The 26445-nt window shown below is 32.4% G+C and overlaps 1 protein-coding gene across 1 annotated transcript in view; it reads left to right on the top strand.

Moving 5' to 3' along the window:
- LOC127543861 (lipoxygenase homology domain-containing protein 1-like) overlaps nucleotides 1-26445 on the top strand; it is a 34243-nt gene that overhangs the window by 1805 nt on the left and 5993 nt on the right. The window contains exons 2-7 of the mRNA XM_051970185.1: nucleotides 2593-2750; nucleotides 2904-2973; nucleotides 4060-4138; nucleotides 8728-9019; nucleotides 14012-14090; nucleotides 22415-22490. Of these exons, the coding sequence (XP_051826145.1) occupies nucleotides 2593-2750; nucleotides 2904-2973; nucleotides 4060-4138; nucleotides 8728-9019; nucleotides 14012-14090; nucleotides 22415-22490 (754 nt within the window). The remainder of the gene's footprint in view (nucleotides 1-2592; nucleotides 2751-2903; nucleotides 2974-4059; nucleotides 4139-8727; nucleotides 9020-14011; nucleotides 14091-22414; nucleotides 22491-26445) is intronic.

Genomic DNA, 26445 nt, shown 5'->3' with positions numbered 1-26445 from the left:
GTGTGTGTGTGTATACAGAGAGAGAAAGAGAGAGAGAGACAGAGACAGAGAGACCTAGAAAGTGAGTTATGGCTATGTCTGTATCATCTTTATCTTAAACACACACACACACACACACACACACATAAATACGATAAATACACATGAACACATATTTTTGAATGAATGACTCAGTTTCACCATTATATACATACTAATTCAACAAGAGAGCAAACAAATAGATAAAATATTTCATTCATCTTTTCCTCTTATCCTCTGTCTAGTGTAGCAAGAAAGACAAGGACTATCAATGGAACTGTCAGAGTGGTTCCTCCATCTATTGACTAAGCATTGAGGATGGAGCTCAGAGGCACAGTTATCACTATGAACAGAGTGCTCAGCACACAGTAGGTGCTCATTACATGTTGGAAAATTATTACAATTTCCACAGAGAACATAGAAATTAATTCAGGATTATTTCCCACTTTCATAGTAAAAATAATTTCAGTGTCCAGGAAGACCTATTAAGTATTCAGGATTCATAATTATATTGATTTAGAAAGTAGATTCCTTGACTTTGACACCCTTTCCATCTATAAACCTACTTCTAAATGTTGCTTCTTCAACAGAGTACCTTATAACCTAGCTTTCTTCTAATTTACTATCCACACATGATTATGGATTAACTTTCACATGGGAGATAGGGACATTATATATAGTTCTTCATGTAATTTTTAATAGCATTCTGTCTATCATCTATGGCTATCTTTTTTTTTGCTGTGATTTTTTTTTTAATGCTATCTTCTGAATTTCAGTAGCTCTGACTTTGGTCCTTTATTTTTTTTTCTAAGACTTTTCCTCTCCAGCTCTCTCTGCATAATTTTTTTTCCTTCTCTATTAATAGTCCTCTAGTCCTTTAAAATATTATGCTATATTACCTAAAATATCTTAATATTGTTCCAAGAAGTGATTTGGGAATAACACTGTCCCCCTTTTCTAGCCAAGAAGATTCAGGACCCTTTTTTAAGCAAGTGGCTAATATAGTTCTAGGCTGATAAAAACAGATTCAACAGCATGGAAATGACCTTTCAAAAGGAGGCGTTGAGGTAACAGGGAATAGAAAGGGAGAGAGATATCTAATGAGGACTAATAATATATAGAATTGGTCAGGGGGAGAGTTTCTAGCTTTATATAATCATGCAAATCCATAAAAAATAATTTGCATAAATTAGGCTTTAATTCCAGGGATACATAGCAATATGAAAATTCTTGTATTGAAAATGAAAAGAAAGTCAGCCCAGAAAAGAAAGTCAGGCCTCCTGAAAAGAAGCTGAGGCAATAAGACCAAGAAGGCATGGAAGAGACAGGAAGGATTAGGAACAAATTTTATCTCATATCTTCTGGCTTTTAAAGGTGTAGGAAATAAGAAAACAATAGAATATTTCTTGTGGACATCTTTCTTCTATTCTTTCCAATACTGATTTAGTCAAACAATATCTAATTCCATTTTTTTTCTTAAATTCTCTGTAGCCTCCTCAGCTTTTCTAAGGATTGGAAGCAAAATTAACCTTTCTGTACTTGAACTTTTATTTTTTTTGCCAAATGTAATGGTCACTGGAGGATTTAGAGTGCTTTCCTATTCTTAAAAAGGTATACTTTTATACTATTCATAGATGTCCCCTCAGCTCAGTCACATGAACCACTTTTTTTCCCTTTTATAAGACTTATTTTATTGGCTTAACCAAATGGACAGGGAAAGAAAATATTATTCTTCCCTAATCCACTCTTCCAAGGACCTATAAGAGAAAGAGGTATCAATTCATGATATATTGGGAGCTCCTTAACATATTGTACATATCTTTATAAATCTATCTTCTACATATTTTTCTATCAAATCACTGAGTGTCATCTTTGTGTCTTTCAGACTTATTTTTTATTCTTCTTCTTTCATCTTCTTTCCTCAAAATCACCCTTTCCTCAAATATTTAAAGCACTGAGATTTTGAAATTGCTAGGATCTTTTTTACATAATTGCTGATTTTCAGCTATTGGTCTGTAGAGATTATTATGAGATAAAACAATGTGAAGTATTAGTCTGAACAATCCAAGAGTTCACTGAATATTGTGATCAGAGTTAAAATCCACAAAATTCTGAGTTGTGAGTTTATATAACAATTATTTGTAAGTTAGTCTTAAATTTAGTCCTTTCATAGAAGGAAAAATGTAGTTCCACAAAGCCTCAAACTCAAAACATTTTATTTAATGCAAAACAATTATATAACATTTATTGCAAAATCTGTTATGCCTTCAACACTGTCTGGAAAGTATGAACATTGTCCCATTGTAGGCCTTAAAAATAAAAATATATTTGCTTTGTTGGTACATTGCTATTGTGTTAGTATCATTGCTAAGCATTTCATAGGCATCAAGGAATTAAAATTGCAGCAAAAAGTGAGAGCATAAACTGACTTCATTTATTTGTCACAGTTGGATGTGTTCACTTATTCATTATGGTGTCCTTTGCCTCAAAAAAATCTACCATATTTTAACAGCAATTTTGTAAAAGGGATGTTTATAGCAATAACCACACTTTCTTCTTGTTGTCACTTGGCAGTGGTTAGATACCAAGTGACAGTCTTTTCAAGCAATTTTTTCCACTTGAAGAATTTAGTTCATGTCAGTATTTGCATCTTTGGAAACAATGGTGACACGGGAGATCGGGCTCTTCTTCTCCCTATTGAGGATTTGCAACAGCAGAAAGATGACCAAGAGGTAGATTATATTTTATCATCACAAAAATATTCTTGCAAGGTTCTTTTGTTTTCTTATTTGAAAAACAGTTTTCCACTTTTATATTATATTATTTTAATTATATTAATTATATATTATTATTATATTAATTGATCACTTATGATTTTTGTCTAGTCTTTTGTCCTGGAGGCTGTTGATCTGGGAAAACTACAGCATGCTAATCTCTTCATTAGTAGTTTGACAAGTAAGTTTTGATTTTGTCTTTCTCATAAAGATCAACAAAGAGACTAGAAATTTTGAATGAGATATGAGAAGTGAAAGAAAATCCAATCCAGACCCATTTTCCAGGGTAGAGGGGAGAATTTTTACTTAGAAGAGGCATTTGTCCAGTATACATGGAATGATTATAGCATAATCATGCAATTCCTATGATTACCAGCCCCATAGGTGTAGAATCAGCCCAAATGAGGAAGGCTATTTTCCTTCCAAGTGACCCTATTTCTATGAGGGAGAAAAGTGTATTAAAGTTAAGATGGCTTCATCTTCTAGTTATTTGGTAGTTTCTAAACAAGATCAGAGGCCTCTATCATATGCTGGTTTGTCTTCTTTATCATTTGAATGTTATCTTTGTAGAATTTTGAAGAGAAGTTGGGTCAATAACATTCACTTTCTTTTCACAACTAAAGGGTACTTAATTAACAATTTTCTGAGTATGAAGAGTCTGTCTTTGGAATTCCTATAGAAGGCCAAATATTGGCTCACTTTAGGGAGTGTAACCCTGTCCCCTTCTCTAGAAGATAATAATGAAAATGAAAACCATTTTATGACAAAATACTTCTTATTTTAATGATATTTCTAGTCAGTATATGGAATTAACTAAGTTGAAATCAAAGTTGTGTGTCCTTAAATGTATTCATTAAAACTAGAAATGGTTATCATGATGGTATTATCATTTTATTTTCTTTTTTTGCTGAGGCAATTAGGGTTAAGTGACTTGCCCAGAATCATACAGCTAGGAAGTAGTAAGTGTCTGAGATCAAATTTGAACTCAGGTCCTCCTGACTTCAGGGCTGGTGCTCTATCCACTGTGCCACCTAGCTGCCCCTGTATTATAATTTTCAATTAAAATTACACATTGAAGTTTACAGGAAAAAAAAAAAAAGTCTAGTCAATGTTGAGAGTTATAAAGTTGTTGAATTTCCTGATAACCAGATCCTTGTGTTGCATTTTGATTGTCCAAGAATACTACATGACAACAACTTAAAGATAAAATTCAGAGAAGTATCTAGAATGCACTGCTAAAGTATATTTTTTGTTCTTTCTCTTGTAGGTTGTGAGTTAGATGTGAAAGCATTACATCTGATGGAGGCATTAAAAAGAGAGCCCATTTATGTATTTGAAGTGAATGAGTAAGTTTAATGCTTAAAATTAAAGGTGGCAATGTGATGATATAGAGGCCATCTGTTGTTTTGAGTATTGGAAAGAAGGACATTTAGCAAATTTGTAAATTTCTTATTTTTTCCTCTACATGCCAAGGAAGCAAGCTGATTTAAGCAAGGTCAGGCTGTCTCCATAAAGCAGGCTATGGCTGCTAAGCCATGAGGAAGAGTTTCTGTGGGGGCTGGGGCAAGAATAGAATACTGCTACTATCTCTCAACCTCCTGCAAAAGGGCAGAAAATGCAAGCTCCTATAGAAATCAATAAGGCAAATGGCTAATTACTCTCAGAGGAACTCTGTTTTTTTGTCTTAAAGCCACAAGAGTTAAAAATTGCAGGTGCTTTAAAAAATAGAACATAAAACAAAATCCCCCCCCCCCCAGATCATGACAGAATTATTTGGGGCCCATTTCGGTTTTTTGTCTTTATGGCCCTAATCCTTAGCATAGTGCCTGCACATAGTACATTCTTAATAAGTTGGTTGATTGAGTGATGAAAGCTATATATGGACTTACCACAAAGGCTTGACTACAAAAAGAGTTAAGGACCTACAGTAAGAAAAAAATGGATTGAATGAATGAATGAATAAAGCTCCAAATAATTTTTGCAGCACCAGGAAAGGGCAGACTGTCTAGTGTTGTCTGTGGCAGGAGGAACTAAATATATTTACTATATAATTTAAAGGAAGGGAAGGGATTTTATGTTTTGTTTTGTTTTCTCAGTTCTGTCTCCTCCATCTGACTATGAGCTTCCTGAGAGAAAGGACTCTTTTTGCTTTTCTTTGAAACCCCAGCACTTAGCACAGTTCCTAGCATATAGTAGTCCCTTAGGAAATGCTTGTTGACTTAACTACCAACGCTCTTCTAAATCCAGGTATGAACTTGACAGACTGAAGAATCAACCTATGACTATTTCAGTGTAAACCAGGTAGAATTCTGACTGTACAGGATTAATAGGGTGAAAAGAGATGAGAAAAATCAATTTCTACCTTTAACTGATAATCAGCATCTTCCTAAGAAGTAAGGGAAAATAAAAATCAAAGCAATAGAAAATATCCTCATTCAATTTATTTTGTGTCTTTATATGTGAGTGGGAACTTCTGACATATCACCTTTCCCCAACATTCCTCTCTTCTAGTACCTCCAAACCCTTTTTTTCTTTTCTAGTAAGTTCCCTTAGGGTGGATTTTTGTCCACTCCATCATCAAGGAGAGCATCAGCTCTCTGGGATAGCTACTTAATCAGCTAACAGCAGAAAAGGGATTTTGTGACCCTTTGGAAATGACTAGAAGAATCAATTAGATATATTGGAACTGTCATAGAATGCTTAAGAAAGCTGCCATTTGTGCATGGAGAGTGGCAAAGATATAAATAAACAGAATAGGCTTTTGCCTGTGTGGCACTGAAGAAAACAAGGCAAGAGCAGCCAGAATAAGGATAAACAAAAAAGATCTATGCTAGAGCTCACAATATTCTGAGGGCACCAAGGGAGCAAATCTTAAAATTGAAAGGAAGGAAGACAACAAAAGCATGAAAAATTCAAAATAGTTTTCTTTTTTTACAAAAAGTTGTCAAGTATTAATATTAAGAATCACCAATCTCTGTGCCTACTTTCCACTTTCCAAACATCTTCATGAGAATAATTTACATACATATCAAACAACAATTTAAAAAATGCTCTACAAAAGATAGCATCTTTAAAGTCACAGAAATGATTGAACGATTCAGAGGATAACACATCCTACTATATCTATTGCTTATTGACTCTAAAAAGTATTTTGTTTATAGAACAAAATATTATTTGAAAACTCTATTATAACAAATCCTGCTATGTACAACAAAGTCACATAAGATTTCTTGAAAGATGAAACAACAAAAGTAATTCTGGCCCACAGTCATGACATTATAAATATTATGTTAGTCATAAGACCAAGATTATTTATTCTTCTTAAGAAAGGTATCCAGTTTAGAATTCAAATGGAAAAGGGATTCCCAATAAATTGTATTACAGATATTCTTGTTCAAGATGACATTATGATGATTATATCAAGCCTGGGAATTATTGTAAGACCTCATAAATAAGATTTATAATCATCAATCAATTCATTTCACCTAACTACTCTGAGGAAGGGAAGAATAACAAGTAGATAAAGAATGCTTATTGCTCAGAATATGATGTGATATTTAATGGCTGGCTAATCAAACTGGTGCTTATGTATTTATATTTACATAATATATGTATACGTTTATGTTTATATATAATATACATGATTCAACAAACATATATACATGCATATATTGTGTCTATATGCACGTGTGTGTGTATATATATACACACACGTATGTGTATATATATATATATATAATATATATATATATATATATATATATATATATATATATATATATACATATATATATATAATTACAAATGGACCATGAATTATGCCCATAATTGACTAGGGACAAACATGAGGAGAGTAGACTAGATTGCATTTGGGAAATTTTGCACTGCTTTATAAGTCCCCTAAAGACTCTTTTTACCTCCAATCATCTTCCATTGATACTGTATAGCTATGAAACAAAGAATTTTTGTTTAATTCAAAAAATTAAAATTTTAGGTCACCTAAAGGGTAATGAAAGGTTGAATATAGTCATAAGCATAATGCATCAAATTTTCAAAAAAACTTTAGTAGAGAAATGGAACAAGTGATAATTTCAAAGAAATATATACCAAAAAACAAGGTCAGGCAGTCATATAGCAAGAATGAAGGAATATTACTGAAGAGACACTGCTCTCCACTGATAAGACAGACTTAAAAAATATAATGATAGAATTTCCATTGGTTACTTGGAGGGTATGGAAAAAGTAACATAGGATAAGAATGTATGAATAGGTCACAATCTGAACACATATCAATATGGTTCATGGGTAAGACCCATATCAATAAGCTTAAAACTCCAAATAAATTTGAAGTATTTTATTGAGTTGTTTCAATCATGCTCAATTTTTCATGATCCCATTTGGGGTTTTCTTGGCAAGGATACTGGAATGATTTTTTATTTCCTTCTCCAGTTTATTTTGTAGATGAGGAAACTGAGGCAAATAGAGTTAAGTGATTTGTCAAGGATAAGTGACTTGCCTTGTGATTTACTAATAGGTGTCTGAGATCAAATTTGAACTCAGTTTTCCTCTGGACTTGCTACTCAATCAGCTAGGCCACCTAACTGTTCTAATTTAATTAATTATAGAAGTTAGAAATAAAACTAATGTCACAAGATAAATAATGCATAAACAATGACCTCCATGCTGTTCTGGTGGGCAATCTGGGAATAATATAGATTAGATTACAAGATAACTAAGATTCAAAAGTATCTGATAGATGAGAATCAAAGAATAGCCACTAAAATTAAATACCAACTTGGAAGATCTGTAGTAGGCTACCCTAGAGATTTATCCTTGTCTGTTTTTGTACATTTTCTCATTTTTATCAATGACTTGGATAAATACAAAGATGGCACAAAACAAGGCAATAGAAATAATACAATAAATATTTATTAATTACCTGATATGTGCTGGCACTATGCTAAAAATCTGGGGATATTAAAAAAAATCCCTGCCTTCATGGAACCTATAATTTAATGTTAGAATACATATAATAAAAGAAGTATATAAGAAAACATATACAAAAAGTAGCTAAAAAGGAAAAAGGGAAAAGTGAGGGAAAATGCTAGCTGGTACTTAGGGTAGGGTTATGATGGAAAAAATGCTGGAATTAAAATCAAGCAGTTTCACCATTTAATAGCAAATGAAGAGTTGACTAAAATAGTGAGCCTTCTAAAAAGAGGCCAATGGAGGATTTTTGTTGTTGTTGTTGTTCTGCTCTCTAATTAAAAAAAAAAAAATTGAAAAAAAAAATGCCCCAGAGAAGTACTCAGAGCAGTGAGTAGAAGTCACAAAGGTTGTAGTTTAGGCTTAAGGTAAGGAAAGACTCCTTAATGATTAGAGTAATTATAAAGTGAAATGGGTTTCCCACTGTGGGGGAGTCATTGTGACTCCTTTTGTTGGGCAAATTGTAGAAGGGATTACTGTTTTTAAAAGATTTGGACTGGTTGGCCTGCAAGTTCCGTTAGCCATGACCACAAAAGAATGGCAGAATGGGTGATATTTCACTGGCAGAAAAAAGGGAAGGGGCACAGAAACAGCAGGTGGCAAGTAGAGAAGGTAAACTATGCTTTTTCTTAGTTTGTTTTCTCCAGGGTATATCCAGTTAGTGAAAAATCTTTTGAGGTTTCCATGTTACTTTGTTATAAAACTTAAATAGGTTTCTCATGGAGAAAGAGATGGTGATTTTAACTTCATAGAAAGTCATGCTAAATCATATGAACCCAATCTTTTAGGTGAGTTCCTTTCTCAAATCCTGAACACTATTGGGTCAAGTAAACCTCAGAAAACAAAGTTCTGGACTTTTTTTTTTTTGTGAAACTATTGTTTTATCCAGAGTTTTCAATTCTTCTCAGCTAAAATACTTTATATATCTTGTATTTAATTTATTTGGCAGAAAGTTTATCATGGATGCTGATAAGCCTGAAATTCAGAAAAAAGTCTCAGTCTCTTACATTATGGATAAAAGAGGAATTGAATCAACCAGTGAAATGACTGATAATTCCCATGAAGAAAAAGACTGCAAAGCTGCTATGAGTGTATATCAAATTAAAGTATATACAGGTGATGTTAATGGAGCGAGCACAAATGGCAAAGTCCATATCACCCTCTTTGGAAATCAAAACACCTCTAAATCATTTCTTCTCACTGAGTCACTGGAGCATATAAATCCTTTTGAAATGGGAAAGGTGAGTTTTGAACAGTTAGTTTTATGAGATAAATCAGCCACTTTTGTTTCTGAAATATATTTTTTAATGCAAAAGACCTCAAAAACATTTAGTCCTGCTTTTTTTTTTCACTTTTCCTCTTAGAATATAAACTTACTATGGATAGAGATTTTATTTTTTCTTTGTGTCCTCATTATCCAGGACAGTGCATCAGACAGTTTTGCAAATATATTGAATTGATTTGTATTTAATTTAAAGCATTTTCTAAATTCTGACCTTATAATTTTATGTATTTTAAAACACAACATTGTGGCAATTTGTGTCTGCCCATTAAAATTCCACTCTGATTATATTGCACAGTTTTTGTCATCTTTTAAAAAATTAACATATATTTTAATACACATTGCTTTATGAATCAGATTGGGAGAGAAAAGTCAGAACAAAAGGGAAAAATGATGGAACAGAAAAAAATAGAAAAAAGAAGTGAACACAGCATATGTTATTTTACATTTAATCTCCATATTTCTTTTTCTGGATATAGATGGTATTTTCTGTTCAATCTATTGGGATTGTTTTGGATCACTGAACTACTGAGAACCATGTCTTTCATAGTTGATCATCACATATTCTTCCTGTTGTTGTGTACAGTATATTCCTGGTTCTGCTTGTTTTGCTCAACATCAGCTTATATAAATCTTTCCAGGCCTTTCTAAAATCAGCTTGTTAATCATTTTTATAGAACAATAATATTCCATTCTCTTCATATACCAGAGCTTATCCAGCCATTCTCCAATTGATGAACATCTATTCATTTTCCAATTCTTTGTTACAACAAAAAAGCTGCTACAAACATTTTTGCTCATATAGGCTCTTTTCCTTCCTTTATAATTTTCTTGAAACACAAACTCAGTAGTAATACTTCTAGGTCAAAAGGTATGCATAGTTTCATAGTTCTTTGGGCATAGTTTCAGATTGCTCTCCAGAATGATTAGATCATTTCACAACTCCACCAACAATGCATTAGTGTCCCACTTTTCCTGCATCCCCTCCAACATTTGTCATTATCTTTTCCTATCATCTTAGCCAATATAAAGTGATATCTTAAAGTTATTTTAGTTTTCATTTCTCTAATTAACAGTTATTTAGAGCATTTTTTCATATGACTATAGATGGCTTTAATTTCATCATCTGAAAATTGTCTGTTCATATCCCTTGACCATTTACCAACTGGTGAATGATTTGTATTCTTATAAATTTGTTCTTTATATATTTTAGAAATGAGAACTTTATCAGAAACACTGGCTATAAAGATTTTTTCCCAGCTTTGTACTTCCCTTTTAATCTTGTTTCTGTTGGTTTTGTTTGTGCAAAACCTTTTTAATTTAATGTAATCGAAGTTGTTCTTTTTGCCATTCATAATCTTCTTTGGTCATAACTTCCTCCCTTCTCCAAAGATCTGATAGGCAAATTATTCCTTGCTCTCCTAATTTATTTATTGTATCATCCTTTATGCCCAAATCCTATATCCATTTTCACCTAATTTGGAATGGTGTGAGATAGAGGTCTATGCTGAGTTTCCAACATTATTTTCCAGTTTTCCTAGCAATTTTTGTCAGTGAGTTCTTATTCCAGAAGCTGAAGTTTGGGGACTTATCAATTACTAGATTATTATAGGCCTTGATTATTGTATCATGTGTATACACCACTCTATTTATTAAGCCAGTATCAAATGGTGTTGACAATTCTGCCTAAATTGGTCTACTTGTTCAGTGTCATCTTTAAATATGTAGAATTAATTCTTATGAAATGACTTCTTTCTTTCCTAACTCAATGGCATACCTACATAAATACTCTTCACCTTTCTTACTTGAGACTTCTTGCTAAAAAGGATCATTTATGCCCCCCCATTGATATTCTGATCCAGGGCCTTATAATATAATTATGGTGACTCTACTTTTCTTGAAAACCATGTACTAAGTCTATTTAGAGTCTGAAAGATGTGGCAGTCAAGAAGCAGCTACAGCCTACTTTGAAGGGATCCCCAGCATTATAAATACTCAAAAGGCTGATAGGTTTATATAGTCTAAGACTAGATACTGTATGAATTTATATCAATTTATATTATCTAGCAGTTTGTTTATTTAGCCTTTGAAAATTTTCTTCTTCCATAGTCTAAACTTTTGAAGGGCATAAATTATATATAAAAACCAGCACAGAATTGTATATATCTAATGAGATGCATATAAAGTATTTTGCAAATTGTAAAGCATTCAAATAAAAGCTATCATCATTATCATCATGGTGACTTGGAGGTAGGAAGATCTGAATTCAAATCCAGACTCATACACTTACTAGCTATGCGACTCTAAGCAAGTCAATTAACTTCTGTTTGCCTCAGTTTTCCCAAATATAAAATTGGAAAAATGATAGCACCTATATCACAGAGTTATCATGAGGATCAAATGACATAATGTTCATAAAGTGCTTACTGTAGTACACACAGTAGATGCTCTATAAGTGGTATCTGTCATCATCATTATCAAGTATATTATTGTTTTGAGTACATACTTTAATTTTTATACAATACTCTCTATCTCTAATTCTCTTGAAGTGCAGTATATACTACTAGTGCTCCTTTCTGCTTCCCCCTGGCTTTACACTCTATATTGTCAGTTGGGGGCATCCCTCTTCATATCTTGTCTAACCCAAACTATTTGAGTTTATAGATTTTAAGCATTTTTTCCAATTACATGTAAAAACTACATATATGTATATGTACATGTATTATGTATGTTATGTGTGTGTATATTTATTTATTTAAATATTCTCCCTCCCTTTCTCTTGACCCTTTTCTGAGATGGCAAGCAATTCGCTTTAGGTTATATACATGGTCAATCATGCAAAACATGTTTCCATATTAATCTTGTTGTGAAAAAAAAACCAGAAAACAACAACAAAAATAGAAGAAAGTTTTTTTTTTAAACTATGCTTTAGTCTGCATTCAGACTCCATCATTTCTTTCTCTGGAAGTAGATAGCCTTTTTTATCTTAAGTCTTTCAGAATTGTGTTGGATCATTGTATTATCAAGAATAGTGAAGTCATACAGTTATCCATCACACAATATTGCTGTTATTGTGTACAATGTTCTTTTAGTTCTTCTTACTTCACTCTCCATCAATCAAACTACTTCAGTTTAAAGGAAAATATACATAAAAGGTAATATCCACCATTAGTATTTAGGTGTTGCCCTGGTCATATGGACCCCTAGATGTCTAGATCTATATCTAGACGAGACTCTTTAAATATAGATGTAGGTATATATGCTATATATAGCATGGGCTAGAGGAAAAAGCCATTTACTAGTAGTCAAAGAACACAAGTTCAAACCTTGACTCTACTTAGTTCTACAGGGATGACCTTAAGCAAGTTGTGTAAACTGCCTTTTTTCAGCAGGCAGTGAGATGAAAATGCTGGTTACTTTTTACATAATCATGTCTATGAAAAGAAAAATTGAACTTGACAGGGTATGCACCTTTCTATTCAAGTCAACTACTGTCATTGCAAAGCACATCCAACAAGAAATGAGACAGCTGATACAGAAACAATGAAGTCCTAGAAAAGAGCCAGTAAAGAAGCAACAAAGCAGCATTGATTTCATTTATTAGAATGAGATTGTGTGTTCCCATTTATAAAATGAAGAGGTTAGATATATAGTTGGTAGAGTATATAAAATTCAGAACCTAAAGTCAGGACACTCTGAGGTTGAATACCCCCAGCTTTGTGACCCTGGGAAAGTCATGTAATCTCTCTCAGATTAATTTCCTCATCTGTAAAATAGACACAATAATAGTGCCTACCTCCAAGAGTTGTATCGATGAAATGATTTTTTTTATACACATACACAACAATTTGCAAAACTTGAAAGGCATATTATGTTAAGGATAAATTAGGAGTAGTAACTGGGGTGGGGAAGGAGCATCAAAGGTCCCTTCTAGCTCTCACTTTGTCATCCTGTTATGCTAAGTTATTTATCTCCAGAATTTTCAACTGATTAAAACCTGCTGCAGGATATCTATTATTCTGTAAGAGGTGACCCTAGTTATTTTGGATGCTTGACTAAATATGGAATCCTAATCAACTACCACTTGAATGGAACTCCCTCCCAAACAATCCATTTCACCAGGCCACCAGGTTTATAGTTGATCTGCTTGTTTAAATTCCTTAGCATTGTAATGACAAGTCAAATCCTGGGAAACTTTGGAGAAACAAAGGTCCATAAATAATGAAAATCCTTCTCTAACACCTCTAAGAAAAAGCAAAAGTACATTCAGAGTTTGTCACTAATAGTGCATTATAAAAATAGTGAGACAGTGAGGGGGAAGGAGGATGAAGCTAGGAACATTAGGTAACACTAAAGTACCAAGAAGGACATGAAGTCAGTGGTTTGGTTAGAGTTTGAATCATAGCCTCCTATTTGTTTTTCTTCATTGTTACAGATGTTCAGCAGAAATATTATTAAGGGAAAGTATGTTGTCTTCTATTTCAAAATAATTTCTTATATTCTAGACCCCAGACATAGAAAAAAGTTTCAAGCAGTAAGACAAAAGAATAAGATATAATCATTCTGTATTTATCATATCCTTTTATTTAGTCAGTGTATAAAAGATCACAATAATAAAAAGTGCATTTCTTTGTATACCTGACATTTTCCATTGTATATAGCCATCATCTATCCCTTATGCAAGGTTAAGAAGTATCAAATAAGGAATGGAAAAGAACATTTTTTTTCTATTTAAAGGAATGAATATTATCAACTTAGGACATATACTAAAGGGATTCATTAGTAACAATAATTCATGCTGTTATCTACGTGGTAAACACATTTGCTACATTTTTCTGTTAAATGTATTTGCCATAGCATCAAACTGAGCAAGTCAAACATTGTTGTCTTCATGCTTTGATGTATTAAATTTTAATCATCTCACCTTGTTTCCTTTTTTTTTTTTTTAAAGGCTGATACGTTCCAAGTTAAAACAAAGAACTTAGGATGCCTGGATCGAATTGAAATCATGCATGATGGAAAAGGGCTCAGTAAGTACCGGTGCTTCATTATTTTACCCAGTGTAGAATTGTTGCCCTATGGGACTGTGGGTGATCTTTATATTTGAAGATGCTCCCACTGACTGTTATGCTCTCTGAACACACGAGGATAGTTGAAAAGACCAATGTGTAGCCCAGGCTTTTCCTCAGTGTGTGTGAAGACTGCCCTTCAGTTAACAGCTGTAGATACTCTTTGCCAAGCTTGTTGCTATTTTTGATTCTAGATCTTTCACAAAGACTGCTAGGTATAAGGTTGGTCTGTCTGTTTTTCTATTGCCTTTAATTCCACATATAGTCTGCATTACCTAGCATAAGCTATCAACACAAGCTTCTATTTATTTTGTTTTTTTCCCCTCAATTTATAGTATTTTAATTTTTTCCAAATAAATGTAAAGGCAATTTTTAGTGCTATTTTTCCCCCAAGGCAGTAGGGGTTAAGTGACTTGCTAGGAAGTGTTAAGTGTCTGAGACCAGATTTAAACTCAGGTAACAGTTGTAAAAAGAAAGAAACAAAAAAGAAAAATAAACACACAAAAAATAAAGTGAAGAAAATATTCTTTCATTTGCTTTCAGAATCCATGAGTTCTTTATCTGTTTGTGGATAGCACTTTCCTTTTTTAAATTCTTTGTAACTGTGTTGGATCATTGTGTTGTTGAAAAAAGCAATCATTCATAGCTGATCATCACATAATGTTGTTGATTCCACATTCCTGGTTCTGCTCATTTCATTTTACATCAATTCATACAAATCTTTCCAGGTTTTTCTGAAATCTGCCTGTTCATTATTTCTTATTAAGTAGTATTCTTTTACATTCATATACCACAGCTTGTTCAGACATCCCCTAATTGATGAGCATTCATCCCTTTTTTTTCTAATGTTTTATCACCACAAAAAAGCTACTATAAATATTTTTTACATATTTATTTTGTACATATAAATCCTTTTCCTCTTTTTATGATCTCTTTAGAATATAGACCTAGTAGTGATGTTTCTGTATCAAAATATATACACAACTTGGTTGCTCTTTGAACGTGATTCTAAATTTCTCTTCAGAGTAATTGGAGCACATCTTCTCCAACATTTATCATTTTCTTTTTTGATCACTTTGATAGATGTAAGATGGTACCTTAGAGTACTTTTAATTTGTATTTGTCCAATCAAAAATGATTGAGTACTTCTTCATATACCTATAGATAGCTTTGATTTCTTTATCTGAAAACTTCCTATTCATATCCTTTGACCATTTATCATTTGCAAAGTGACTTACATTCTTATAAATTTGACTCAATTATCTATATATTTAAGAAAAAAAGGCCTTTACAGTTGCTGTAAAAGTTGTTTCCCAGTCTTATGTTTTCCTTCTAATCTTGGTTTAATTAGTTTTGTTTGTGAAAAAGCTTTTAATTTAACATAATCAGAATTATCTTTTACATTTCATAATGTTCTTGTTTGGTCATAAATTCTTCTTTTCTCCTTAAATCTGATACATAGATCATTCCTTGCTCTTCTAATTTGCTTATGGTGTTCTTTATTATTAAAACATATATCCATTTTGACATTATCTCGGGCTATGGTATCAGTTGTTGGTCTATAACTCATTTGTGCCAACTTGTTTGATAATTTTCCCAGAAACTTTTGTCAAATAGTAGTTTTCCCAAAGATTGAGGTCATTGGGTTTATCAAATACTAGGTTACTATGGTCATTTATTACTGTCTTTTGTACATAATCTATTCTGCTGATTCACCACTCTACTTCTTAGTCTGTACCAGACAGTTTTGATGATTACTGTTTTATAATATGGTTTGAGATCTACTATTTCAAGGATACCATCATTTGTATTTTTTCATTAATTCCCTAAATATCCTACTCCTTTTATTCTTTCAAATGAATTTCATTATTTTTTCTAGCTTGATAAAATAATTTTTGATAGTTTGATTGTTATGACACTGAATAAGTAAATTAATTTGGATAGAATTGTCTTTTTATTACATTGGTTTAGCCTATCTATGAGCAATTGATAATTTCCTAGTTGTTTAGATTTAACTTTATTTGTGTGAAAAGTGTTTTGTAATTGTGTTCATGTGGTTCCTGGGTTTGTCAGTCTAAAAGTGGAAAAGTCATGAGAAAGAAAACAAATAAATAAAAAGTGTGAAAATACTATCCATCAATCCACATTTGGTTTGCACAGTTCTCTCTCTGGATACTGATGATACTTTCTATCCTAAGTCTATTAGAATTGCCTTGAATCACTGCATTGTTGAAAAGACCCACGTTCATTACAGTATATCGCATATTCTTATTGTTACTGTGTACAATATTCTCTTGATTTGGCTCACTTCACTCAACATCAGTTCATGTAAGTATTTCCAGGCTTTTCTGAAATCAGCCTACTTGTCATTTCTTTTAGAACAATAATATTCCATTACCTTCATATACCACAGCCCCAAATTATAAGCATCCACTCAGTTTCCAGTTCCTTGCTATTACAAAAAGGGATGCTACATTTTTATACATGTGGGTTCATTCCCCTCTTTTATGATCTCTTTGAAATATAGAATCAATAAAGAGACTGCTGGATCAAAGGGCATGCATACTTTGTAGCCCTTTAGGCATAGCTCCAAATTGCTCTCCAGAAAACTTGTATTATTTCACAACTCTATTTCATAACTGGAACATTGGTGTCCCAATTTTCCCATATCCCATCCAACATTTATCATTATTTTTTCCTATAATCTTAGCCAATCTGAGGGGTGTGGAGTCTCTCAAATATTTAAATTGTTTCTTTACTACCATCTGTAGTATTTTTTTCCTTGACCAAATTGTTTTAAAATTTGGCTATGACATTCCTTAGAGTTTTTATTTTGGGATCCCTTTCCTGAGGTGATCAGAGGATTCTTTCAATGCCTATTTTGTCCTCTAGTTCCAGGATATCAAGACAGTTTTCCTTGTCAATTTCTTAAAAAATATTGTGCAGGTTCCCCTTTTGATAACCACCACCTTCATCTCCCTGCAGCCAACCAAAGGGAAGGGATCATTATCTTGTTGGAAGCCTTGGGCCTTACAATCTATTCATTGTATCTTCCAGCCATCTTCCAGATATCAGAACTATTTAAAATCTATGTCAGCAAATATATTTGGCTTTATGTGGATTGGCTAATGTTGTGTTCTGCTTTCTAGAGCGCCAAGTTGGGGTGACAAAAAGTACCCTTGCTTTTTAGAGCCCCCACACCGGGGTGATTAAGATATATCTTCCTAGTGGAGAAGTGATGAGGCAGGACTCCCAAGGATGGTGAAAAATGGAGTCTGTTTATTTCAAGGACTTTCCCCTTTATATAATGTAACAAAAACAACACTGTGCACGTGGACCACATAAACAACTTGCTGTTGTATGTAGTTTGCCACCTGGTATCACTCTTCCACCTGGTATCACTCTAGTTCAATCTTAACACAGGTTGTCACTGCCCCTGACTTCTCAGGAAGGCCGAGAGCCCTCAGGGAAAATGGGAAACCAAACCAGACATTATCAGCAGGTCCCCTCTCTGAAGGATCTTATACCTTACCCAGAGTTTCCCCATTGACTGTGACCTTCTACAAGATAAGATACCCAAAACACTCCAACCTGCTCTTAGATGTGTGTATACACTGCTAATATATTAAGGAAACACTTGTACAGTAGAGAAGAAGCATAATTTTGCTGGAAATAATATTGTATTAGCAATACAAATTAAAAACCTATATATCTTCTTATCACATACTATGTTTTTCCTTGTTTCCCCATATGTACTTCACAGAGGATCCAAATCCCACACAAATACTACGCACTAAAATCTGAGGCAATATCAGTTCTTCACTGCCACTCATTAATACTGGTCAAAGGGTGATACTTTGATTTTTGTTTTGCCAAAACCCATGAAGCTAGATAAAAACAATGAATAAAAAAAATACAGAAACAATGAGTGAAACAGAATCCTTTAACCGACAGTTATGAGGGCAATTACTATTTTTAAACCATTATATAAGCTTAAAATGCATAATTAGTTTGGGGAAAGTCCCATTATGATTGACCTTTCCTCCATGTAAGGCCACTATCTGCCTTTTAATAGTAGTACTCCAGACTTCTCTATTTTTCTTCTGAGTATTTGGCAAATATGGTTATTCATTTTCCCACATTTCCCATTCCATCCATCTTCTTTTTTTTGTTTCTTTCTCTGAATGTCACTATTCTTCCCAATATGGACCTGTTTTAATGCCTACTGATGTTAGGAAATTCAGAATTATTAATGAAAATATTGTTTGTAGACTATAGATGCCTTCTCATTTCTTTAAGTTCTTTAGAGAAAAGATACTGTAAAACCATACAGTTTTCTCTGAAGTTAATAAGTCAAAGAAAAGGTCTTGGAAATTATTTAGAAAGTTTTTCCAGTGATTAAATCAGGGGCAGACAGGGCAGTCTACTATGAGGAGAGATGAAGAAAATAAGCAGGAACACAATGAACCAAGAAAGATCTAGTATAATAATCACAATAACAATAATGACAATGACTGTAATAACACTACCTAATAACATAAAAGTTGATAGCTAAAATGAAATATTAGACAATATTATTTTTCATGACTAGATCATAAATCTTCATACTCTAAAAACAGATCTTGGAATATTCTACAGAATTCAACCACCAAAATATACTAGAACAAGATCATTATAAAAGACTACAGTTTTTTCAATCACCCAGACATAACTCTGATCTATGAGGACTTAAAAACAATGTTTTGTTAGATATCATTTTACTAAATATGCCACTTTACTAAATAAACTCCAAACTACACAAGGAATATGCTTTTAAAATACAGAGACCTAGTAGAGGAGATCAGAATTATTTAGGAATAGGAGTAAAGTGCATGTCATTCCTGTTGTCCTTTCTGCTACTGGAAGTTTACCAAGAATATTTTCAGTGAAGCTACAGAAAATTAAATTACATCCTAATAATTTTACTGAATTATAAAAAAAATGATTATATACCTCTGAAATAGTCTGAGGAGCATAAATATAATATACTTATCTGATCTAATCTAATCTAATATAGTTGGATAATAGTTTGTCTCTGAATTGTTTCTATCAGGACTCCATCAAAAACCTTAAGAGCTAGATAACAATAGTGATGATATGATAATGATGGTGATATTATTTTTGGTGGTGGTGGTGTCACTGACTAGGTCATCATCCCAAGTCAAACATCCAATAAACATTAATTAAGTATCTTTTGTGTGCCAGGAATTGTACAGGTGCTTGGAATATGAAGAGGAAGAGGAAAAAGAAAAAAAAAGATAAATGTTAGTCCCTGATCTCAAAGAGTCCAACATTAATGAGCAGGGAGAGAAACAAAAGCAAACAATTATGGACAAATAAGCTGACAAACTTGATAAATAGGAAATAGTTAACAGAATGGAGATACGAACATTAAGGAGGATGAGGAAAGACTTTCTTGAAATGGTCAAGTTTTTTCTGGGACTTGAAGGAAGCCAGCAAAAAAAAAAAAAAAAAATATATATATATATATATATATATATATATATGTGTGTGTGTGTGTGTGTGTGTGTGTGTGTGTGTGTGTATGTGTGTATATATATATATATATATATATTAATTATATGTATATGTATTTAATTTTTGTCCAGTACTTTTTATAACAAAATTAAAACTACATCACAGAGATCTTCTAATTTTAGATAAACTAGTAAGATGCTGTCAGCTCCAAGTCATACAATGTGTTGTCAACCAATTCAGTGAACCCATAAAAATAATTTCCTATCTGAGGACATTAAAAGAGATATTTCCACACTATATTGCCTGCACTTTTTCTATTTTCAGTGAGCCTTAAAAGGATGAAGTCACATCCTATTATTTTCAGAACTATAAAAAGCAGTTATTTTCAACTGTTCAGTAGCCCTTAGAACAACGACAACAAGAGTAATAGAATATCAATTATTCTCATGACATTTTTTAACTTTTAAATTAAAAATATATTTATTTTAATATATATACAACTTATCCTCCATTGCCCCTCTCACTCATTGAATAGTGACAGAAAACAATGCCCTAATTATAACATATATAATCCCAAACTCTCCAAATTTTCACATTGGCTATATCCTAATGTATATATTCATTTTAACTTCTTCATCTTTTGACAAGAGATGAGTGGCCTATTTCAGATCTTTAGTCCTCTGGAATTATGGTTTACCATGTCTATGATTTGAGAGCTAAAGTCTTTCAAAATTGTTTTTTTCTCTACAAAATTGTTGTATGTATCATTCTTCTGGTTCTCACTACATCTATATTAGTTCATAAAGGTCTTCATAGTTTCCTTGAAACATTATCACTTTCATTACTTATTTTGGAAAAGTAATGTTCAATTACATTCATAAAACATAATTTCTTTAGTCACACCTCAATAGGAGGATATCCCCAAAATTTCCAGTTTTTGGATACATGAAATTAGTTGTTATAAACATATTTTGTGTACATAGAGCCTTATATCTTAAAAAAAATCTTTTTAGAGTTTAATCTAATAATAGTTATCATAATACTATCATCAATGTAGTAGTATAACTGAGTCAAAGGGTATATAGAATAACTTTTTAGACATAGTTTCAAAATTGCTTTCTGGAACTGATGGATGCAGTATCTCCAACATTTTTTCATCTTTGCCAATCTGATAGGCTCAAGGCAGAACCTTAAAGTCACTTTAATTTTCATTTCCCTAATTATTATTAATTTAGAGTCTTGCTCATATGGATATTGAAGCTTATATTTTTTCTTTAAAAACTTCCCAAGACTTTATCTACTAAATCCCCATTGAAAAGGATGAAAAGAACAAGATGATCAATCAATAAACAATTATTAAGTACCTCCTATGTGTAGGAACTGTGCTAGATACTTGAGATATAGAAACAAAAACAATCATAAAAATCAGTTGTAAGAATTTAAATGCTCCCAATAATAATAACAATAGAAATGAAACTAAGTGTGATGTAAACATGAAGAGAATTAGCTAGCAATATTTGTGAGAATATAAGGGAAAACAACTTTTCATCATCACTCAAAGATATATAACCATGATGTAATTTTTATTTATTTAATTCTGTCCCAGATTAAGGTTAAATCCAAAAGTATAGTGAACTCTTATTCTTCATGAATTTTCCTTTATACTTCATGAATTTTTTATTCATTAATACAAACAGAATCTCTCTTTTACCAAGTAGATTCTCATTTTTTCTTGTTTATCATATAATCCAAAGGGGAAAATGCATATTTATTGAAATACAGAAATATGATTGAAGTTGATTTTATATAAATAAGAGAATTTCATCTTTCAGAAAAGTTTTAAGAATTTCCTATCATTAAATGCTAATGCTTGGAAAGGACTTTTAAAATTTAACTAGTCTAAGTCCCTACTTTACAAATGAAGAAACTGAGAGTTAGAGAAATTAGATTTTTATGTAAGGTTCTACAATGTTTTAATAATGTAACCAAACCTTGAGTACAAATGTTCAGACCCAAAGCTGTAGAATCTTTCTGTATATTACCTAAGTCTGAAATAAAATTCTCAAGTCAGTAATTCAATAGAATGTAAATGTCCAAAATCTGAATTTGAAGCAAATGTCTTCTTTTTGATTTAAAAATATATAAATTTTCATGGGTTCTGAGAAATATCCTGGATTTATAGAAACTTCTAATAAAAAAGATGAATAAATGTAATACATAGTCTTAAGAGTCTGATCTGTTCATTTAGAGTGTTCTACTTGAAACTTTCTGTTGCTTTGAGAAAAACAGTCTTCATTGTGAATTCCTGTGGCTTTCTTTCTTGCTTTGGCAGAGAATAAAGATCAACATAAATTAGCAGCAAACTAGATTTTAGATAGCATTTCACCATGGTAAAAAGAAACAATATCAAATTTTCAGAATTTGTCCTGTATTGCTTTATATTTTACATTTGATATAACTCATTCTATAAAGTATATTTAAAATGACTTAAAATTGAATCAAAACTCACCTTTTTATATTAGTTTTTAGAATTGGTCCCATGATAAGGAAAAATAGTTTTGAAAAGGATTTAAGACTCTTTTCTTTGGAGTTACTGTGTTTTTCTTTTATTGCAAATATTGACTATAGTAGATCATGAACTGTACTCTCCATTGTCAAAGAAAATAATAGCAACAACAGTTAAAAAGGGAACATATATATTTACATATATGTATATGACATGTAATATATGAATATACTTGCTCATTTGGAATATTTTTTCCCCATAGCAAATGGTTGGTTTCTAGAAAAAGTGGAAGTCATAGATGTATCTACAAAAGAAAAATACTGCTTCCAGTGCAATCGGTATGTAGGTCTATCTTTGTATATGTATTTAGGAAACCAGTTCTTATTATATACGTATTTATATCATGTCTATATTATATGTGTATTTTTCTGCTTAAATATATAGAAAACAATCCTTTCACTTGTACTGGCAAGTAGCTCCAGAACAAGACTAACTACCATTCCTGAAATTTTGAGGGGTTTAAGGTTTCTCTAGTACTGTTGTTTATTGAATTCAATCAACATTTCCTATCTAATACTATTAATAACCATTTCATATCAACTAGTCTTTTCAAAGTAATATTTGCTGAGAAAACACAAATAGGAGCTTTCTATAGGAGCCACTATACCGCACTATCCTAGTCTCTGGAGGAAATGGACTTACACTTCATGGTATGATTACTATCCATTTGCCCATTAAGTTGACTGCTGGGTCTGATGGGTATATAGTAGAGTTGTTCCCTTTCTTGCAGGGCTGTTATATTGGCTCAGGTCAGTTGACTGCTGATTAAGATCAAGTATTTCTTTCCTCAGGGCTGGATCTTCACTTAGATTCACTGTTGAAATTACTGGAAGATTCTTATTTGGACTCTAGTGGCTGGAATTACGGCGTATTCCAAGCTTTCAAAGCTCACAAGTTGTATAGTTTGTTCTGTTTTGCATACTCATTCATCTAGATCAGGAAAGAGTGCACAAAAGAGAGCTTAGAAGAATCAGTGCATCTGTTCCCACCTAGACACTTAAAGCATTTCTTCTTCTTCCCCATTTGATAGCAGTCTGGGAAGAAAGAGCTTTTCTCTTTAAGCTTTTTTCTGGCTCAGACACCAGTTAAAAAGGCTTTTCTCACTACTTAGTGAACTCAGAGGAGAAAGTCAGGAGAACTGAACATGCTTTGAATCAGAGAAGGGAAGGTTCTCTACATCTTATACTTCCTGTAATGAGCTCCATTTTGGCCATGAAGCATGCCTATAGTCTTAAAGACTTGACTCTCTGTAGTCAGCCCCCTCCCTCCCTTTCTTCCTCCCTTCCTTCCTTCCACTTTTTCATATATATATATATATAATATACACACACATAATTTTTGTTAATATGATACAGATATGAACAGATATGATACAGCAACATATCTGCATAGATATATTTACATATGTACACATATGTACCTGTGGATGAGCATGCCTGGTTTGTGCTCAACACAGTGCTCTCTCTATAACCTGAGCATTTCTAGCCCTTACCATAGCCTAGGCTACATGAGCTTTGCATTTCAGGGCATGAATAGTCAAATGAGCATATCTATGTCATTTTAACAGGCAAAAGGCAACAGTCCTAAATTTCCTGGGTCCCTAAGGAACCTACTCACTTTTTCCACCTTTACTCTCATTTTTGGTACTTCTCAGATAATGTTTTTCCTATTTCTTCCACTCAGTTCTTCCTACCACCAATACCTAGAATCAGTGACTATCAGAAAGAAAGTATTGTGTCACTGAATGAGGAAGGAGTTTTGATTGAGGATTTTTGTCATGCTCTCTGCTCCACAAACTAAGGAAGATTTTGAGAAGTGCTTCTCTCCCTGCTCATTAATGGACAGGAGAACACATACGGAGTTATCTCAGGGAACCTCTTGCTTAATAATTATGGAGCAAAATGGTTAATAAGTAAGTGACCTGAGGTAGTCTTGAGACCCCACCAAGATTTTAATGTTTTTGCCAAGGATTGCCTAAAGTGGCAATAAGTGCTAATAAGTAATAACCAACTTTCTTAAAAATGGATATGAGTAAAAAGAAAAGAAGGAAAACAAAGGAGAAATGTGAGTGGGATACAGTGAAAGAGGTGAGAAAATTAGTGGAAATTCAGACCATTAAAGATTTGAAGAACTACATTTTATTTTACTTAGTTTCATTGTATTTAAAAAATTATATATACATACATATATTATCTATTACATTACTAGTTATTAACCTTCATTCTCAAAGAGGACCAAAATAACAACATCATGTTAGAGTGAAGTCTGATACACTATGAGGTTCAGACCAATATGAATTCAGAAGGCTCTGCTATAAGTTGGATACCCTATGAATATTTGGAATGATATTATATTGCAGTTGCATATATATATAATATAAATTATACACAAAATTATATATGTTTATATATATATATTATGTACAACATATATCAAGCATTATTATACAAAATAGCTTTTTACACAGTTAAACTCAATTCAACTCAACAAACATATATTGAGTACCTCTGGTGAGGTGTGTTAATGAATGAATGAGGTTCCTTCTGCCCATAGAGACATGCAGGTTCTGCAGTGAAAGAATTCTCTAACCCCAGAGGCTATAGCAAGAACAGGAAGCTTTATTGAAAAACACCAAGAGTCATTCTCTTGATAGGCATATTTTCTCAATGGAGAGAAACATGCAATGAATCAATTTCCAGAAGACCTATTTATGAATAAATCTAGGGGAAGTCTGATAATTTCTTCATTGAGAATTCCCTCTACCAATGACTCCTCTACTTCCCCCTCCAAAAAAAAAAAAAAAAAAAAAAACATTTTCTGAGGACAAATTTAGTTAAGCATAGAAAAATTTATCACCAGTAGCCAAGTGATGAATTCCTTGGCCTTAGTGAGTTATGAAAAAAGAAGAAAAAGTAGCAAATAAACCAATCCTATATATATATATATACTTACTATTCTTTAGTGGTAGAATCAGAATCTTATTTTTAAAAATCATATTAAAAAGTTTTTAACAGTCAACAAGCATGTGTTAAGTGTCTGTTACATGCCAAGAGTTATCCAAAGGCAAAAATGAAACATTCCTTTTAATTTGGGGGTAGGGGTGGAGAAGGAAATATATAGATATCTATACAAAAGATATGCCAACTAATACAAAATTATAGAGGAGGAAGGACATTATAGGGAGAATAAGGAAACCTTTGAATGTGACATTTGTGTTTTGAAGGAAAAATGGGGTTTGAAGCACAGATCAGGATGAAGAGTACTACAGATCTAGGAGACAACTAGTGCAAACTTTTCCCACAGAGATGGGAAAGGGAATGTTGAGGAAAGGTAATCTGGTGGGATTGCATAATATGGGAAAGAGAATATTATATAGCAAGGTTAAAAACTTAGGTATGAAGGGTTTTAAAACTTTGACAAAGGGCTTTATATTTGATACTCAAAGCAATAGGGAGTCAGAAGAGTTTATTGATTAGAAGAGTATTATGGACAAAGTTAAGCTTTAACACAATATCTTTAGCAGCAATTTAAAAGATGAAATGGAGAGGAGGTAAGACTTGAGACAAATTACAAATGTATTTCAATAGTTTAAAGCAAAAAGTAGAGTAGTAGCTATGTGAGTAAAAAGTAAGGAACTGAAGTAAGAAATGTGGATGTAAAAAAAAAAAGCAGTAAATAGAAAATACAAAATGAGTGAGAATGAGAAATACAGGAAAATTCTGCCATTGGGACAGGAACACTATAATGTATTGGAAAGGACCTGGAAAGTAAATAAAGTTGACTTTAGATGAATTTAAAAAAAAATTATTTTGGGTATATTATGTTGCAGATACTTACAGCACAACTAATATAAAATTTATAATAATCAGTTAAAGATGAAATACTGGAGCTTTAGGAAATAGCTTAGGACAAACTATAGAAAATATAATTAAATCCAAAGAAGCTAATGAGATCACCAAGAATGTGAATGTAAATAGAGAAATTCTGTGATTTAGCACTAAATTGAGGTAGACAAATAAGAGAACTCAGAAAGATGCCATTAAAAACCTAAAGGAAAGAAGTATTCAGGAGAAGATAATAGTTAATAAATTCAAACACTACAGAGATTGAAGATCAGTATTTGAAATATGACTTTTACATGGTGATCAAAAAGCTGAGAGAACTGTATCTATATCAATTGGTAAGAACTTATTAATCACCTATGTGTTATATGCTATGCTATGCAATGGGAAA

Source organism: Antechinus flavipes, chromosome 1, assembly GCF_016432865.1.
Source record: "Antechinus flavipes isolate AdamAnt ecotype Samford, QLD, Australia chromosome 1, AdamAnt_v2, whole genome shotgun sequence".
In the NCBI taxonomy this organism is placed as follows: Eukaryota; Metazoa; Chordata; class Mammalia; order Dasyuromorphia; family Dasyuridae; genus Antechinus; species Antechinus flavipes.
This window is presented reverse-complemented; position numbering and strand designations above follow the sequence as displayed.